Source organism: Maylandia zebra, linkage group LG10 (assembly GCF_041146795.1).
Source record: "Maylandia zebra isolate NMK-2024a linkage group LG10, Mzebra_GT3a, whole genome shotgun sequence".
Classification (NCBI taxonomy): domain Eukaryota; kingdom Metazoa; phylum Chordata; class Actinopteri; order Cichliformes; family Cichlidae; genus Maylandia; species Maylandia zebra.
Window position 1 is genome coordinate 21837286 of NC_135176.1, and position 16733 is coordinate 21854018.

The 16733-nt window shown below is 42.8% G+C and overlaps 1 protein-coding gene across 5 annotated transcripts in view; it reads left to right on the forward strand.

Moving 5' to 3' along the window:
• The window catches only part of shroom1 (shroom family member 1), a 30756-nt gene extending 14587 nt beyond the window's left edge, over window positions 1-16169 (forward strand). For 2 of the 5 annotated variants that reach the window (XM_004550371.6, XM_004550369.6), the window contains exons 2-10: window positions 2912-2952; window positions 4962-7878; window positions 7974-8160; window positions 8433-8485; window positions 9062-9682; window positions 9827-10417; window positions 10972-11074; window positions 11695-11967; window positions 13340-16169. In XM_004550371.6, the coding sequence (XP_004550428.1) occupies window positions 5174-7878; window positions 7974-8160; window positions 8433-8485; window positions 9062-9682; window positions 9827-10417; window positions 10972-11074; window positions 11695-11967; window positions 13340-13594 (4788 nt within the window). In that variant the 5' untranslated portion in view covers window positions 2912-2952; window positions 4962-5173 and the 3' untranslated portion in view covers window positions 13595-16169. The remainder of the gene's footprint in view (window positions 1-2911; window positions 2953-4961; window positions 7879-7973; window positions 8161-8432; window positions 8486-9061; window positions 9683-9826; window positions 10418-10971; window positions 11075-11694; window positions 11968-13339) is intronic. The other 3 variants (XM_004550370.6, XM_004550373.6, XM_076889341.1) reach the window with 2 other exon arrangements.
• The last annotated feature ends 564 nt before the right edge of the window (window positions 16170-16733 follow it).

Below are 16733 nucleotides of genomic sequence, written 5' to 3' on the forward strand. Positions count from 1 at the left end.
ACTGAGAGTAAGTGAAGAATATCACGGCTCGTAGGCTTGATGAAGGCCTTCATGAGCCAAAAAGTTCTTTGGCTTCTAATTTTGCACATTGAGTCAAAGCTTTGCTCTGTGAGTCTTGGTCTGCTTCTCATCAACTTAAATATCTGTCATTTCTATTTGCTGTGGTTGAACTTTTCTCAGACGGAGTGAATGTTCTGCTCTGCAGGAAGGCTCCGCTCAGTGCTGCAGCTGATATATATCCAAACACAGTGGGAGTTGTGGGCAGTAGTGTCCACATACAGCCCAGGATTGGTTTTCAAACTGCCAATCTGGTGTGCCTTTCTTTTTGTTTTTGTCAAAAGGATCACAAATGTGTAATTAGTATAATCACCAAAGTCAGAAGAAAAAAAAATGATGATAATAATAAGACGTAATGATTTACTGTTTGTGATGGAAAAATCTTTTTCACCAACAGCAAGACACCAGAGCAGGAAAATCGCTTTCCGTAGTCCTTTATCACCCAAGTATCATACAAGCCGCCTGGACTTATTTTTGTAATTTTGTAATTTGCAAAATAATTAGATGCTTATCGTTCAGGAGAATACTGCAGTGACTTCCTGCGTGTTAACTGCAGGCATATATAAAAGTGACTGTGTGATGTTTTAGTGGTGGTGAGAGAAACAGCCAATGTGGCAGGCATACTGGCGCTTTTACAGTCATTTAAAGAGCACTTCTAAAGTGGGGCCCACCACCAGGAGGGTCAACAGAAATCTTGACGTGTCTACAAAGGTTCAGAGGTTTTGTTGACTTTACCAAGATAAACCTTTTGAATATGGCTTAGCTATGAGCCATATCTGTTATAGAAAGCTGTTAAGTTCATGACAGTGTTAAATAGGACTAATTTGCGGTGGATTCTGGGTAAACTAAGTCCTTTTTCAAAGTTAAAAACTATGCAGACACACGTCATTACTCTGCTTTGAGGACTGTAGCAGAAAATGCTTGCCTTCTGGAAAAATGATACAGCTGCAGTGACATGGTGCTGGAAAAACACTTATTCAGTATTCTAATTAAGAGCAACAGTACCAACAATAGTTTGTGGGCTCATAACAGAAGCATTTGTTGCGGTCTGTCTGGGAGGGTGTCCATCAACCAACCTGTTGTCATTTTTCTCAGAAGATGTAGCAGGGCCAGCAGGATTAACCGTTTTAATAGTTTCTCCCTGCATATTTGTCTTTCTTTCTTTTGATCTTCTTGGCATCCTCTCTTTTTCTATTTCTGCCTTCTGAGAGTCATATCTGTTTCTCAGAGACTTGGTGGTCCAGTCTCGTGGCTTCATGGTGAAGGTCACGCTGGAACACGTAATCACCAATAAAAGACATTAAAAAAAGAAAGAATTTAACACCCCCCTCCCATACTTCATTCCTCCCTCTCTAGATCAGCCTAACCTCTCTTCCTCTCATTTGTTGGTTTTATGAATCCCGTCTTCCTAACAAATTAAAAACAAGCTCCTCCTGTGACCATTTCTTTTAAACATAAAAAAAATCTGCTTTTTGAATAGCCTGCAGTTCTTAATTTTTTTACTCTCCCCTCCATCTGCCATGATATAGTCCTTAGCTCAGTTGCCAGGCAGAAAGTGGTCATGAGCTTATCCTTGTTTATGCGTAACCTCAATATTTAAGGTCAACCCCTCTCATGGATTTCTTTTGTAATCACGTGTGGAAATTGCTTTAAGCTCAAATCTAGCTCAACAATTGACCATTCAACATACTTGAAGCCAACTTTGCTTGCCTGTTTGTTTTTTTAAGTGTTATTATAGTCAATTTTCTCAGTGATAATGCTACAGTTTTACATGCTAATGTTTCTTTCCTTCTCTCAGCATGATCATAAACAAAAGTTAGAGTACATTTACAACAGGTGGAGTCAGCCAGCAGTGAAATCACTAGAACATCGTGGATGTGGCTGACAGTAACAAAGATCCCGCATAGCGGAGCACTAGTGGTGCCAGCCTCAATAGAAAACAACAGTGAAAGCAACAAGGCTCTTTGTACAACACTACACAATCACGCAGGAGTTTTGAAAGATGAGGTTATTGTTGACTCGTGTGACTGACTGATCAGTGTCGTGTTTAAGTCTTCTTTTAATATTGTGCCTTTTGTGCCCATTTAGGGTTTAATAAAACTAACCTGTTAATTCAAAGTGTATTATTGACATGGTGAACATGCTTTACATTTGTAGGTTTAAAAAGAGGCCACTTATCTCAAACCAACACAAATACTGCAGTACTGCTGTGTGATACTTTTGTTTGTGTGATGCCCAGTTTATGAGTTTATTAAGAAATACAGAGGAGACTTGTAGAAATTGTGGAAAGAGGAAAATTAGGATGAAAGTGGGGGATAGCTGTTCTTTGTGACTGGTTTTTTTTTTTTCCCTCTGGGGTGGAGGCTGGGAGGTCACCCATACACCCACCCGACCCACCACCATTATCCCCTCCCTCCTGCCTTGGCTAGTCTCCATGTGCCGGGCTCAGGGCCTTGGGAATGAATGCCGCCCGGGCTGTGCTCCGTCTTTGAAGCCAGCCAGGAATGCGAGGCCTCTTTTTTTTTCCTCCCCTCTCTCGCTCTCTGTTGTTTAGGCGGCCGGCAGCACTAGCAGCTATCTGCAGCAGTGAAATATTCCCTCCGCTGCGCTCATTGTGCATCGGAGAGCCGGACGTCATCGGCTAGCCAATCAGTGGTCCCCGCTAGGCAGCCTCGGGTCTCAGTGGGGGGAGAAGGAACCCGCTAGAAGTCTTCTCTCTAATATCTGGCTCTCCTGGTTACTTGGTCTGGTCCCTCTTTAGAAGCCGAACAATGTTCTGAATTAGAAACAAGCATGGAAATCAATTGGCAGATCTTTATTTCAGATTAAACTTAGGAAACACTCTCTTTTTCAGATGGAAATCAGGAAGGGCAGTGACTTTGACTCAGACTTCTGGTGAGTTTTTCTTTTTCCTTTCTTTCTGATGGTGTTCCCTAAAGTTTATACATTTTCAATCCAATCTGAACACAGTAGAGCTCCAGATTAGTTCCCTCTCCGTTTTGCTACTGTGACACTTGGTCTGTTTTTCTAACTTGTGTTCAGCTTTCCTGTTGTCATTGTTCACTTCTCTTGTCTCTTGTTGTTGTGGTTTGCGTGTGAGAGTATTTGTCTGGGCCGGTCACCCTCTGCCTTACCCTCCCTCCTTCTCTCCCCTCTGTACATTTTGTCACTGCCTGTCCCCTCCATCACTTCCACTTCAGCGCTCCCCTGTTTGGGAGCCTCTCTCTGTTCACAGTGGAAATAGGATGGCTAGAAAACACACACACACACAAAGGCACACGCAGAGTAACACACTACAGATCAGAAGGCCCTTCATAAACACATGGGATACCCCCCTTAATACTGTAGTTTAGCTGTGAATGGCTCCTGGGAGGTGGGTTTTGTGTATATGCAAAACGGCCACCTCGGATTATCTGTAATGCAGTTTTTTTAATACCAGGCAAAAAACCTGGAAACACTGGGAAAAAAATAAATTTTGAAAGCGACTGTAAGGAATTTCAAGTCATCATTGTGGTTTGTGAATGAAATAATTCCCGATTACACAGGAAACAAAATCAGTTAAGCAAAATCTGGTCGCTGGTGAGCCCTAAAACTGGGCTGGTTGGCTTGACTCTGTTATATTAGTAGCATTTGCTTTTGTGTATGCATGACAGGTGTGTGACTATAAACTTTGATGACATAGTGAAAGAAATGCATGCAGGTCATGGGAGAGTCGACTGTAACGCTCAAACGCCGCAGTCACTTGCGAGAGCTGGTTTTTGTATGAGAATGAACTGCAGTGACTATATGAACAAATATCCACTGCAGAACTTAAAATGCAGTAAATAAGTATATAAAATCTAAATTTGATTGTTTCTATTCAGTTCCTGATCAAACAGGAAACTGGCAGAATCTGTTTGTTAGCAGCACATCACTCACATAGGCATGTGGCCTCAACATTAAATAGTATATTGTATATACATGTCAGAACAGTTACCTTTAGAGTGGAGCAATTGCTCCACTCTAAAGGTTTCCATAATGTTCCATAAGGTTTCCATAATGTTGCAGATAAAAAGTGTCATTTGAAATGGTGTGACACTAGCGGTGCAAAGCATCTTCCAGTCACGGGGTCAGGTGGTGAACTTGATAAAATCTGAAAATTTTACATATTTGCAGATATTGCTTCTGAAACATTTAGATTTACATTGAAGCAGAGGATAGTGATCTTTTTTCATAATTAAATAGTGCATTGATCATTGATTATTATGTTGCTCTTAACATATCATATTTTAGACAGTCATTTGACAAAACAAATACATAGATCAAATACTGCGGTGTGCAGTGAATAAGAGGAAAACAAATGTTTTTATGAGCCACTTGTGTATAACAATGCATTATACACCTGTCACATGACTAATCCTCAGGTGCTTCTGTTCTTCTATATGAAATTCCTGACATTTTTTCATGAGTGTGCTGCAACGTGCTCTGCTAGTCTCAGGGAACTTAATTAGAGGTCTTATTGATGCAAAACGGCAGACCCCTTCAACAGGTGGTTAACTGCACTGACCCACAAAACCAAGCTGGCGTGAACTGTAAGAACCCTAAAACAAAAAAAATGGCATGAAACTTGTCTTGCTCACATAATAGTATTAATTTTGAGTACATGTTGAGGCAGACAAAGGTGTAATTGTGTTAAAGGGACTGTACTTTAACTATCTAAACCTATTTGATTGATACTGTTTTATTTTGCTTTTGATTACAAAATACTATCTCACATGCATTAATAAGAAAAAAATATTAATGTTATTTGCCTGTAAGCCTAATGTGAACAACATGAACAAAGTCATTTGTACCATGTTTGTCCTGAAAAATTAATCCTAAGTTGAGTTTTCAGGCCTGTGCTGTGTTTGTGTTTTCTTCCCCAGGAGCAGACTGTTTCATGGGGCTCTGACTGCAGAAAAAGAAGGCAGGAAAATGACCTAAATAGTAACCAACGTGACGGACAACCTGGTGCAGATGTGTTTGTGGTAATTTTCCCAGTTTCAACCACAAGGAAGACACATGCATCAGCGCTCATACACGTACACCATATCTACAGATTCTGCCCTTCCCTTCCTGCCATTCGCCCCAGTCCTCCATGGATTCCTACAACTTCCACTTTGAGAGAATGAGCAACGTGGATCTGCATCCTCTGAGCATGCCTGTCAGCCGGCTTTCCCCAGCCAAGTCCAGCAGTAGCATCGTCGACCAACTTGCACACCACCAACACGGCAAAGGAGACTCTGCCTATAGCTCCTTCTCTGGTGGTTCCACTGCCCCAGACTATCCATCTCCCTTTCTTCCAGAGGACCTTCAGCCAAACTCCTTCAGCCACTATGCTGATCTTAAGTATATAAAGTCCATTTACCATCCGACCCAGGTTCTGCAGTCTGACTCAAAGACCATGGACCAGCTCTATCGCTCAGTTGAATCTATCACCCAGGAGTACCGCAACAAAACTAACACTAATGTAAACCACCTTAACTACAATGGCAGTAACAGTGTCCATACCAACAACAAAGCACTCTCAAAAAGAGAGATGCATTTGGGGAATTCAGCCCAAAGTGCTGTCCCTCCTGTCCGTCCTCCTCCAGTTCCAGCACGCCTGGATAGTTTTATAGCTACTAAAAACTTTGAAAACATCCATCATAATAATGCTGAATTTCAGCTCCAGCAGCCTTATCAGAAGGCCAGACCCCAAGTTCGGCAGCACCATGATCTAAATGCCACAAAACCTGAGACAGCTAATGCTGATACAAGCAACTCGGACTTCACTTCTGACCCAGTATACCCAGTTTGGAGAGGCTCTCAACAGCAGCAGCCACAGGCACAGGTGCCACCAAACTACCGACCCCACTTCCAGCCTAATGATCAGACCAGGCTGCCTCTGAACCCAGAATACCTATCCATCAAAGAGAACAAAGCTGCCTCTGAGCAGCAGAAGTCAGCAAACAATCTAAGCCGATCTATTCCTCGAGGCACAAGTCAGCCTGACCACCTGCCAGCCAAAAAGCCCCCGAGCACTGGTGGATGTAATGGAGACCATTATAGCAAAGCTAGTAAGCGCCATCTTGAAAGTCAGCGCAAAAGGGCACATTCTGCTTACGACTGGCTTGGTTCAGAGCCAGCCCGAGCTGCCAACCCCTGGGGGAGTAATGATCAGAGTCTTATCAGCGGCAGCAGCATTCAGCACAAGGGTCAATACTACTTTGTCACTGGAGTGTGTAAGCTGTCTGAGTCTGGTTTGAAGACACACTCTCTTTCTGTTTGTGGTTCTGAGGCTGGAAGTGAAGTCTCTACTGTGTTGGAGACGCACAAGCTAAGAGAAAGATGCCACAGCACAATGGACAATTTGTTTAGACCTCTCCAAGAGACTTCTCGCTCTTTCAGTGGTACAATTCTAGATGAAAATGATGTTTTCACTTCTGTTACCCCAGGAAAAGATATGATCTCTGAGAGTCGGGAGCAACTTAAACCGTCCTTTAAGCTGACGCAGTCCTCACGAAGCTTCGATGCCTTAGAAGAAATCGACACAGTGCAGAATCGAGAAATTGGCCGGCACACTGCCAGCAACCCTATATTTTATTGTGGTCCCGAAAGAAGCTGCTCACAATCAGCCTCACCAACAATGGAGGATACATCACTGATTAGCAATGAGCAGTCCAACCACCACAAGAGAGACGATCATGCAAAGAGAGGGAAATGGCAGCCCTTAGGGGATGTTGCAAGTGAGAGGATAAACAAGGAAACAACCCCGCTTCTGTACCACCTCACTGGTGCCAGCAGAGCAGCATTACAGCCCAAGAATGAGCCTGGGATCAGTGTAAAAGGCAAGGAAACAGTCTTAAACAAAACAGGCCAAGGTGATGTGCCAGTAAATGACAGTGAGACACCTCCACAGGGTGACATTAGCAAGAATAATAGAGGTGATGATATTTCAGTTGCCTGTAACACCTTGGATGACTCATTTAAAAAGTACTACAAAGAGAAGCTGAAGGATGCTCAGTCAAAAGTTCTGAGGGAGACGTCATTTAAAAGGAGGGACCTGCAGCTGTCGTGGCCACACCGGATCAGGGAAAAGCCAGAGCTGAGACCTGGAGTGATTCATCGTTTCTCTTCATCACAGGACTCAGAGACTTCTAGCGACACGCTTACTCCTTCTGTCACTTCAGAAGGGATGGAGAAGGGGAGCATAAAAGAAGAAGACATCAGCGATCACATGGAGATTGGCAAAAAGCATGAAAATGAAAGTGGGAGGCCAACAAATGTTGCCCAGCCACAGGTGGCACGAATTGGAAGCAGAAAGAGACTGACTCCTGAGCAGAAGAAGATGTCTTACTCGGAGCCAGAGAAACTCAACCACCTCGGCGGTGGCCCACACCACTCAGCCTGCCGTTCATTTGGCAATGAAAGCGACGACCTGTTTTTGGATCAAAATGAGGGAGAGGAGCAGGTGCCGCAAGAAGAGCAGGGATTGGTTGAAGCACGGAGGAAGATGTTTGAGACAAGAGGTCGAGCTCTTTCAACCTCGAGCACCTCGAAGACAAACCTAAAACATCTGCGACATCAGGCTCTGGTGGATTACATGGAGCGTAAGACGGGCCATAAAGCGACCGAACCCCAGCAACCAACGTCTCAGATACCACCTCCACCCAGACAGAGGCACTCTCTTGGGGAGAAACCATTTGACTGGCCAGGTCCCAGGTCTCTATGGGGGAATTATGAAGCTAAAAATACAAAGAAGAAGCTTAACAGACCCCACTCTGCAGGCCGAATCCTCGATTCCTCCACCAGCTCGATCAGGTACAGCTGAGAAGCTTCTTTTGGTTCTGCCTTTGTAGTGTGTAGTGTGGATAAATCAAGCATTTAAAGTATTCTGTTTAATTTTCACAAAACAGGTATGCACAGTTCTTCTCAGCACAGTCCTGTTCAGGCCAATATAGTGGCCAGCAAAATCAGTCCAGATGGAGAGAGAGCCAAGGTCCTTCTCAGGGAAAGTCTGCATCAGCGGAGAGTCTCTTGGACCAGCCAGAACCACCCAGTTTCCTTAGGAACCGTTCCACATCCACACCGCACACACTTGAGGTAAAGTAGGCCAAATTAGTGGCAATATCATTAAAAAGCCCTTAGATGTATCCTTAATATGACATTCCTTACTAAAGTCACCTGTAGATTTCCTTTCACAGATATAGTTAATTAATTTAGAGTCTGTATTGCATTTAAAAAGCAGCAACGTAAATAATACAAAATTAAAATAAAAGCGAAATATTTCAGGTCATGTTCACTTGGCAGTGTAGTAATTTCTGACACCAGTACAAATTAAATTCAGTGTTTTTGTTCTTTTTTTGGGTCTGCAGGCAAATGAATATGAGGAGGATCTACTACCAGCTAATACTATGGAGACCAGCAGGTATGTACCAGTGCTGCAGATAATTTGAGACACTTTTATTGGGTTTTAGGTCAGAGAAGTATTAGGTCAGTGATGTGTGCACTGTGGTACAGACTATAAAGTTCAACTTGTTTCATTGTGGTGCTGGAAAGTCAACACCAACTTCCTCCAGCAAACCGACATTCCTTTCAAAAGATTTACACATGGACCGTAAAAGAAGAGTAATGGACTGAACCAGTTTCAATGAGTTAGCCTACTTCTTGAAATTATGTTGATTTCGACTTTGAGTCTCCTGTTTTGAACATTGATATTTTTATTTTCTAGAAATGATTCATGTTCAGGTAAAATAGTGGCACAGTGGCTAGGACTTTTGCGAGAGGTTCGAATCAGACATCCCCATGTCTGCGTGGGTTCTCTTTGGGTACTGCAGCTGGTAGGGTTAGGTTAATTGGTGATTCAAAATTACTTTAGGTGTGAATGGTTGCTCTTCTCTCTTTGTGTTGGCCCCTGCGGGGTACACGTCATTGCAAGGGTTTCTGCTCCAAAGTAACTTACAGTTGCCATGAATCTTTATGTCTGATTCTGTTCTTATTTTAGTTCTGAGAAGATTGCCATTAAGGAATCCTCGAGAAAGTCAGCTCCTGTGGACCATCACCAGGTCCGTGTACCGTCACAGAGGGGAAAATCCATGGAAGAGCTTGGGGTATCCCAGGTGACAAAGGTGTCAGCCCTGAGTAAAAGTTCTGAACAGCTGGATCATCTGCGGAGGTATTCGAGTGAGATGGGACGACCAGACTTTTCTGATGAAAGAGAAGCCCAGGGGCAGGAAAGAAGGAGGAAGAAACTAAGTGTTTTGGAGAAAACAGGAAAAGAGCCAGAGATTGTTGGTCAGAAGCACACTCAGGGACAGTCACAAAACCAAACCCAGAGGAAAGCCCTGTTGAAGGACAACTCAAAGGAGGATGCTACAGTCAGATCAAGGAACTCAAGTGGATCAATCTCCCCTATCTCCTCCTCTTCCCCTTCTCAGGCCAAGGTTCATCCTGTGAGTCCTGGATCTCATGGCCCTGTCACAGATGAATGCAGGTCTAGCAGATCGCCTAGTGAGACTTCCTCAAACCCACCGTCCCCTGGAGGTGAAGAGATCACTGAGAGGGAGATTAAATCCACTGTGTCCACCCCCACTCAGACAAAGCTTCCTTTTGAAAACAGATCCAGGTAAGATTAGACCCCATGTTAAAATGTGCCATACCAGTTTCTTCCTCATTTGAATTAATCAGTAACAGGAAACATTACATCAAAAAAAGATTTTGCAAATTTCATCAGGTGTAAATCTTTATCATGATTTTTTTTGACTTCCAGCAGAGGCAGCACATCTTCTGTGACTGAATCAGAGAGGGAGCAGTCGGTGAATGAACCAAGCAGTAATGGCCAGCCACCTGATTCAAACCATGAGGTGTCTCTGAGCTGTGGCGTCACCACAGATCCTTTGCTCTGGATTCTGTCACCAGAAGAAGAGGTCAAAGAGGAAGTCAAGACTACACCTCTGACTGACAGTGTTTTTGACTCCACTAGTGCAGTCCCTCTAAAGCAGATGAGTGAAACCTCTGTGTCTCCCTGCACGTCGGTCTCCGACGAAGACATCAGTCATCAGGTGGATGAGGAGAAAGATCTGGTAATGGAAGATGAGAATGTGGGAGAAAACCAGGAGATGGAGGAAAGGGGAACACCAGAGGGAGAGACGGAGGGCCAGGAGACACCTGCTGAGAGACCTAAGTGGGAGGAGCTTGTAGAAGCAGTTGTCGGAGCCGACCAGACGTTAGCTAGAGTGCTCTACCCACTGACCAATCGTAAGACAGCGCTCATGCTGATGGAGCAGCTGCTGTCGGAGGACACACTGCTCATGGAGGAGCACTACAAGAAGAAACAAGAGCAGAATGGAGCAGCAGAAAGGTAAATGTTCATGTGCCAGAAGAAAACACTTCAGGTAAACAAAGCAGATGGAATGACTATTTTTCAGTTTACACTCGTGGAAAATAGAAATTGTGCTGGAGGTCTTCTTCACTCCTGAAGAAGTAGTTAACGTAAAGAATGGATAATAACAGCCAAGCTAGAGTTTCCAATGGTGTGCAGCACTCAGGTAATTAGGATTTCTAGTTTGATGGGTTTCCATGAAATTTGACACTAGTTTAAACTGGCTAACGAACTGAGCTCCACTGGTGCTTCTGTTATCTTGTGTAACATCTCATGCACGGACACACCTGTATATTTGCTTACTGCTGTGCCTGCACTTCTATTTCTGCTAATGTAAGCACACTTCAGATACAAAGAGAATGTGCAGATGCATTTCAGAGTATTTAAATATGCAGAAAACATTTGGACTTTGCTCAGTTAACTCTGTGTTGCTGTTAAAATGTGGCCTGCCTGAAACAAACATGTCATTTGAGCATGTCTATATTGTGACAGCAGGAATCAAGTTGTTTTAACATAACCAAATTTCATTGCAGTGCTGAAACAGTGGAAGGGTCGGAAGCCTCTCCCTGTCCCCCTGCTCCCGACAGTGAGAAATCAGCAGACCTGCAAAGCAAAACTGACATCACAGAGAAGAAGGTAATCATCATTTTATGCAAATAGTGAGTAGTTTAGTTCAGCGTGCATTACAGAGCAAGTATAGCTTAATCGTTTTTTCAACATTAAAATTCCTCACGACAAGTAAGAAGAAATAATTCATTAGTTGAAAAACATTCAAGACATCCCTATGAGACCAAAGGTCTGTCTGCTTTATGGGTAAAAATACTCTGTATGTCTCAAATCACTGCTTTGTTAAATGAGTGAAAGCCAGACAGAATGAGCACTGCTTTTATGTGAACAGTTTGAACTGTGGCCTCATTCAGTTTTAATTTTTAAACCAGAGCCTCTGGTGATTTCATATTGATACCATCTGTAAGCTATTTGGCCTTAAGTGGACTATTCAAGCAGCAATAGTTCTGTCTCTTATCACATGATATGCCGTCTGCCTCTTATCAGTGTCTCCCTCTTGTCTAATGTTTGGCTTAGCAAGTAACTCCCCCCTGTTTCTTGCTGCCATGCACACTCACTGCTAGTACAGTGGTATGGTTCCACGGCAGCAAATGTAAAAAAACATATTTTTAACTGGTTTATATCCATCCTTTTTTCACCACATCTCATTTATCTAAAGCGTCTCAAACTCTTCTCTTTGTTCCTTTCAGCGTTTGTTGGCTTCGTACATCGAGGACCGTCTGCGCTCGTATGAAGAGACGCGTGGAGCCCTCCAGGTAGAGGTTCAGGAGAACACAGCCCGCGGGGAAGCGCTACAGGTGCTGGTCCGTGAGCGTTGTCTCCCTGTGGAACTGGAGAGGTACAACCTGTTCATAGGTGACCTGGAGCGGGTGGTCAGTCTGCTGCTGTGCCTGTCTGCTCGGCTGGCCAGGGTACAGAACGCCCTGAGCACCGTGGATGAGAACACTGATGCTGAGGAGAAGGTGGGGAACCAGAAACATTGACTCTGACTGGCTGATTCTGCATGCCAACTATTGTGAAAATAACGCTGAATAATTAATTTAGTATTTTTAATTAGCGTTACATAATTGTTTACCAGGGATTGTTTTGAAAACTCTCCAAAATTCTCCAAGTTTCTGCAAAGAAAACCCACAATCACTCAATCCTTCTTGCCTTTGTTTTGACTCAGATTTGGATTTTCATGAACACATAACAGTCAGTCACATTACATAACACATATAATTTAATAAAAATTAAAAGCATTTTAGATCAAATGATCTGATAATAATTTTTTAATGAACTCTCTCAAATACACCAGCATGTGCTCAATGTATTTTGATGCCATTCACACGCTGATGCTGTTAACACATAAACACTAAATCATGTGAGTAAAAGCATACTGTCAGCGAGTGCTCCTGGGAGAAATGCTACGTCACTAAGCTTAAGGATCTCAATATACACTGTGGCTCATTAGGAGCTCCTGGCAAAAAGACCACGGAGAGCAAGTGTTAGAAGTGTGCAGCTGCTCCCATGCCCTCAGCTATACTCTTATTCTGTTTACTTTAGAACAGCAAACACGCCACTTGGGGGAAAGTTGAAGGGCAGCTGTAATGGAGTCAAGGTTTCTCACTTTGTGGAATTTAAAAAATGCTGCTGGGTTTATCTGGGCTTAATTGACACTTTTCAGCTTATCAAATGTTTGAAGATTAATTTGATTAATCGATAGGGGCTTCACTTAAAAGAGTTTTCATGTTGCTAATTTCTTCTCCTAAATAATTTCCGCGCTCTCTTAATTAATCATTAATCCAGTGGCCACGTCACAGGCGTAACACGAGTTCTGGCTGTGCTTTCTTGCGCTTTCTGAATAACCTGTTTCAGTGTTTCCAGCATAATTTTTTGTATGTTTGCATGGATGCATTAGACCTCCAGATTTTCCCCTGAAAAGACTCTTTGTTAGCCCTGTGCTCTGTAATAGCAGCGCTGAGCGTGCTGCATACTGAGGGCTTGTTAGAGGGCTCATTTGTTTTCTCGCTGTTATCAGCAACACTGGTATTTACACTGACTCATCGAAACTCCAACCCAGTTTCGATGACATTTGTAACTACCCTGCCCTCTGTTGACACAAGGAAACACTGCACCCTCTGTCCTGTAGCTGTTTGAAACATAATCGTGCAACTTTCACTCCTCTTTATTTCCTGTCACTTATAAAAACACCCCAAAATATGAGACAAAATGTCACATGATTGTTTTAGGGATTTATTTTGGTTATCAACATGTGTCTAATAGAGAGGAAATGTAGCCTTATAACTCTGTCACTTAGAATTGATCATTTTTTCTCTTTGCGTTTCCATGCAGCAATCTCTGGACAGTCGCCATCGTCTGCTATGCAAACAGAGGGAGGATGCCAAAGATCTGAAGGATAACTTGGATCGCAGAGAAAACCTCGTCTCCACCTTCCTGTCACGCCAGCTGTCCGCCGAACAGCTACAGGACTACCGGCGCTTCGTCCAGACCAAGGCGTCGCTGCTCATCCGGCAAAAGGACCTGGAGGAGAAGCAGAGGCTGGGAGAGGAGCAGCTGGAGGCCCTTACCGGCAGCCTGGATCTGTGAGGGGGAAATTTTGGATTTGCTTCGCTTACCTAAAATGAGGATGGCTTCTTCAAAATGAGACATGTAGAGACATGTTGGCTTTGTAGAGGTCCAGCTGGTCTCTGCAACCCTTTGCACTCTGTCATGACTGTTTTGGTCATTGAAAAGAGTTTAGCAGAGTTACACCAAGACCCACGATACCCCTCTTCTATTTGTTTATATAGGCAGTGCATGAGGTGAGCAGTAATGACTGAAGTTGCTTACCTTCCTGTCATCTGCTGAGACTCATAAATGCTCACTGACTCCGCCCACCACTGTTTCCAGGCTTGTCCCACTACGGTACATCTTTTACTTCGAACAGGAGTGAACTGTTTTTGTTTGGGGGGTTTTCTGTGTGCCTTGATGATAGCTGAAGCTGTGGAACATTTTCCATTAGAGCTGCTGTGGGGACACTTTTTTAGCAATGCAGAAACCCTCCCTTCACTTTTCATTAGTGCTTCAGCCCTGTATCTGCACCTGTGGAAACCTACTATAAGCTTTAAGATTGTATTTGAGCAGCGGGAGGACGCCAGTGAAAGAAAGCAGTCTGAAAGAGAGCGATGTACTGTATCATATCAGTAAAAATGTACAATAGATGTAGAAGATTTAATCTTTTTTTAATGTTCTTATTTTTAAATGTGTTTCAAATGAAGGCACTAAAAACCAAAAAAAAAAAATAGGTGAATGGAAAAAAGCACTTTGTAAAAAAAACAACCTAAATGCACATTTCTTCAAATCAGATTCAAGATCATTTCAAGTGGAAGCCTTACTCCATCCATTTAAACAATATTTCTTCCTGTTTCAGGTTCGTTTTAAATAGGAATGTTGAGGTGATCTTTTTTAAAAGGTACACGAGCGCATCAATCAGCATGAAAAATTGTGTACAAATTTTTTTCCAGTTAATTTCATTAAAGCCTTGATGATTTATACTGGAATAGTTCTTCATACGGAGGTGCTAAGCCTCATAAAAGCAGATTACACATAAGCAACAATTATATCACTGAGTACTTTGTTCCCCAATATCCTTTTGTCGCATAGCCGATTCTTGATACTTGAAATGCCTTTTGTTTTAAGTTTTTTAATGAGAAAAATTCGCAATCTTCAATTCAGGCGTCTTAGACTGGTTTCCTGTTCTCTACCTCCACAGAGTAGCCCCCTCTAGAAACACGTGATGCTTGTTTCATTTTACACACTTCTCTTAAGTTAAAGGCTGTTTCTGAAAGTACAAACACACTTTACCCGCACATCCACTCACCTTTAACTGCACCACTGTTTCCCCATTAAAATCTGTCAGCTAGTTTTCATAGTTTTATACATTTCTGTTCTCACAGAACCTTCAGTCCAACACTTTTGAGAGCTGTTTAATGTTGCTGTTCGTCACTGTGTGTGCGCGTGCTTGTGGTGTGTGTGTGTGTGGTTGAACAGAAAGACAGAACTCCTTTTGGTATTTGCCGTGTTAACTTTCAGCAAAACTCCTGTGAAGGTGATTGAAATGTCATCGTCTCTCAGGAATCTACACCTGCTGGCTAATATATATATATATATATATATATATATATATATATAAACACCCAGCACGCCCCTGCGGGCGGTTTATCCTTCAAGCTCGGGTCCTCTACCAGAGGCCTGGGAGCTTGAGGGTCCTGCGCAGTATCTTAGCTGTTCTGAGGACTGCGCTCTTCTGGACAGAGATCTCCGATGTTATTCCCGGGATCTGCTGGAGCCACTCGCCTAGCTTGGGAGTCACCGCACCTAGTGCTCCGATTACCACGGGGACCACCATATATATATATATATATATATATATATATATGTATCCACACTGTATTGCTTGTGGGTTATGTATGTTATATTTATGGAATAACGACCACAAAGACGCAGTAGCAGTCTCAAAAATTTAAAAAAGTAAATAAATTGTGATTAACAATAAATCAGTTTTTCTTAGTAACTACGTGCCCTTTTACCTTGGATAAATATTTCCATGTTTTTGTGGTAAACAGTTTTTCCACCTTGGCCACCACCCCTGAAACATTTCTCTGGAGATTTATGACTCTGACCGCTTCAGTTTGCTAAACAAACGTATGCTTGTTTTGGCCTTTGTGCTGACGCAAGGCTGGAGTGTTAGAGAGGCTGAATGCCGTTCCGTTCAGCCTGCTGGAATTCCTAAAGAATCCAAAAGACCGGCATTTTTGGAGAAACAGAAGACCCTTGGCTGCACGCGGATAAATGTTGGTTTTTGCTACTGTACGTGTGCGCGGTTTCCTGAGTCACTGCTTGTTTCTCTCTTTCAATCACAGCTGTGTTTAGCTGAAGGAAAAGGCGGGTTTGATCCAAAAACTGCAGATTTGTGACACTGATACATGGAGAATTTGTGTTAAAGCCAAGAGAAGCAAAGACATTTCAGTGAGTCCCGACTGCCAGCAGCAGACATTTGTAAACCCACCTCTTCTGGCATGTCTCACACCTGTTTTCTGTCAAGAGTTGTTGTTTTGTGCCTGTTTGGAGTTCCAAATTCCATCATGTTTGTAATATTGTGAATAAATTAAGCTCACACTCATTCCTCCTTTGTTTTTTTTCCCCTCAAAGCAAATAATGGCATATTTGTCTAGGATTTAAAGTTGGTGCTACCATTGCAGGATTCACTGTGGGAGACCAGTACAGACATAACATTTTATCTCATTATTTCACAAATGGGAGATCCTGTTTGGGCTTTCAAATCAGAGCTCGCCTCTGCCCTCTACAGGCAGATCAACACATTGTTTCTGAAAGTCCAAATTTTCCTAGCAGAGAACTTCCTGTGAGCCTGTTTTGTTCTTAATCTGCATTTTTTTAAATTAAAAAATGACATTGTGGAGATAATACTTACATCATCTATGCATGTAAACTAAATATTTTTTAAAATACATTTTTTTATTAATGTGGACTACACTCGACACTTTATTTGTTGTTAGTAGCAGGTTGGCCCCCTGTTGCCTTTCAGAACTGCTTTAATTCTTTGTGGAACAATTTCAGCATGGTCAGCTATAATACTGTGCCAAAAATATCCCCCACACCTTTAAACCACCACTAGCAGCCTGAACCTTTGATACAAAGCAGGATTTATTCATGCTTTTATGGCCTT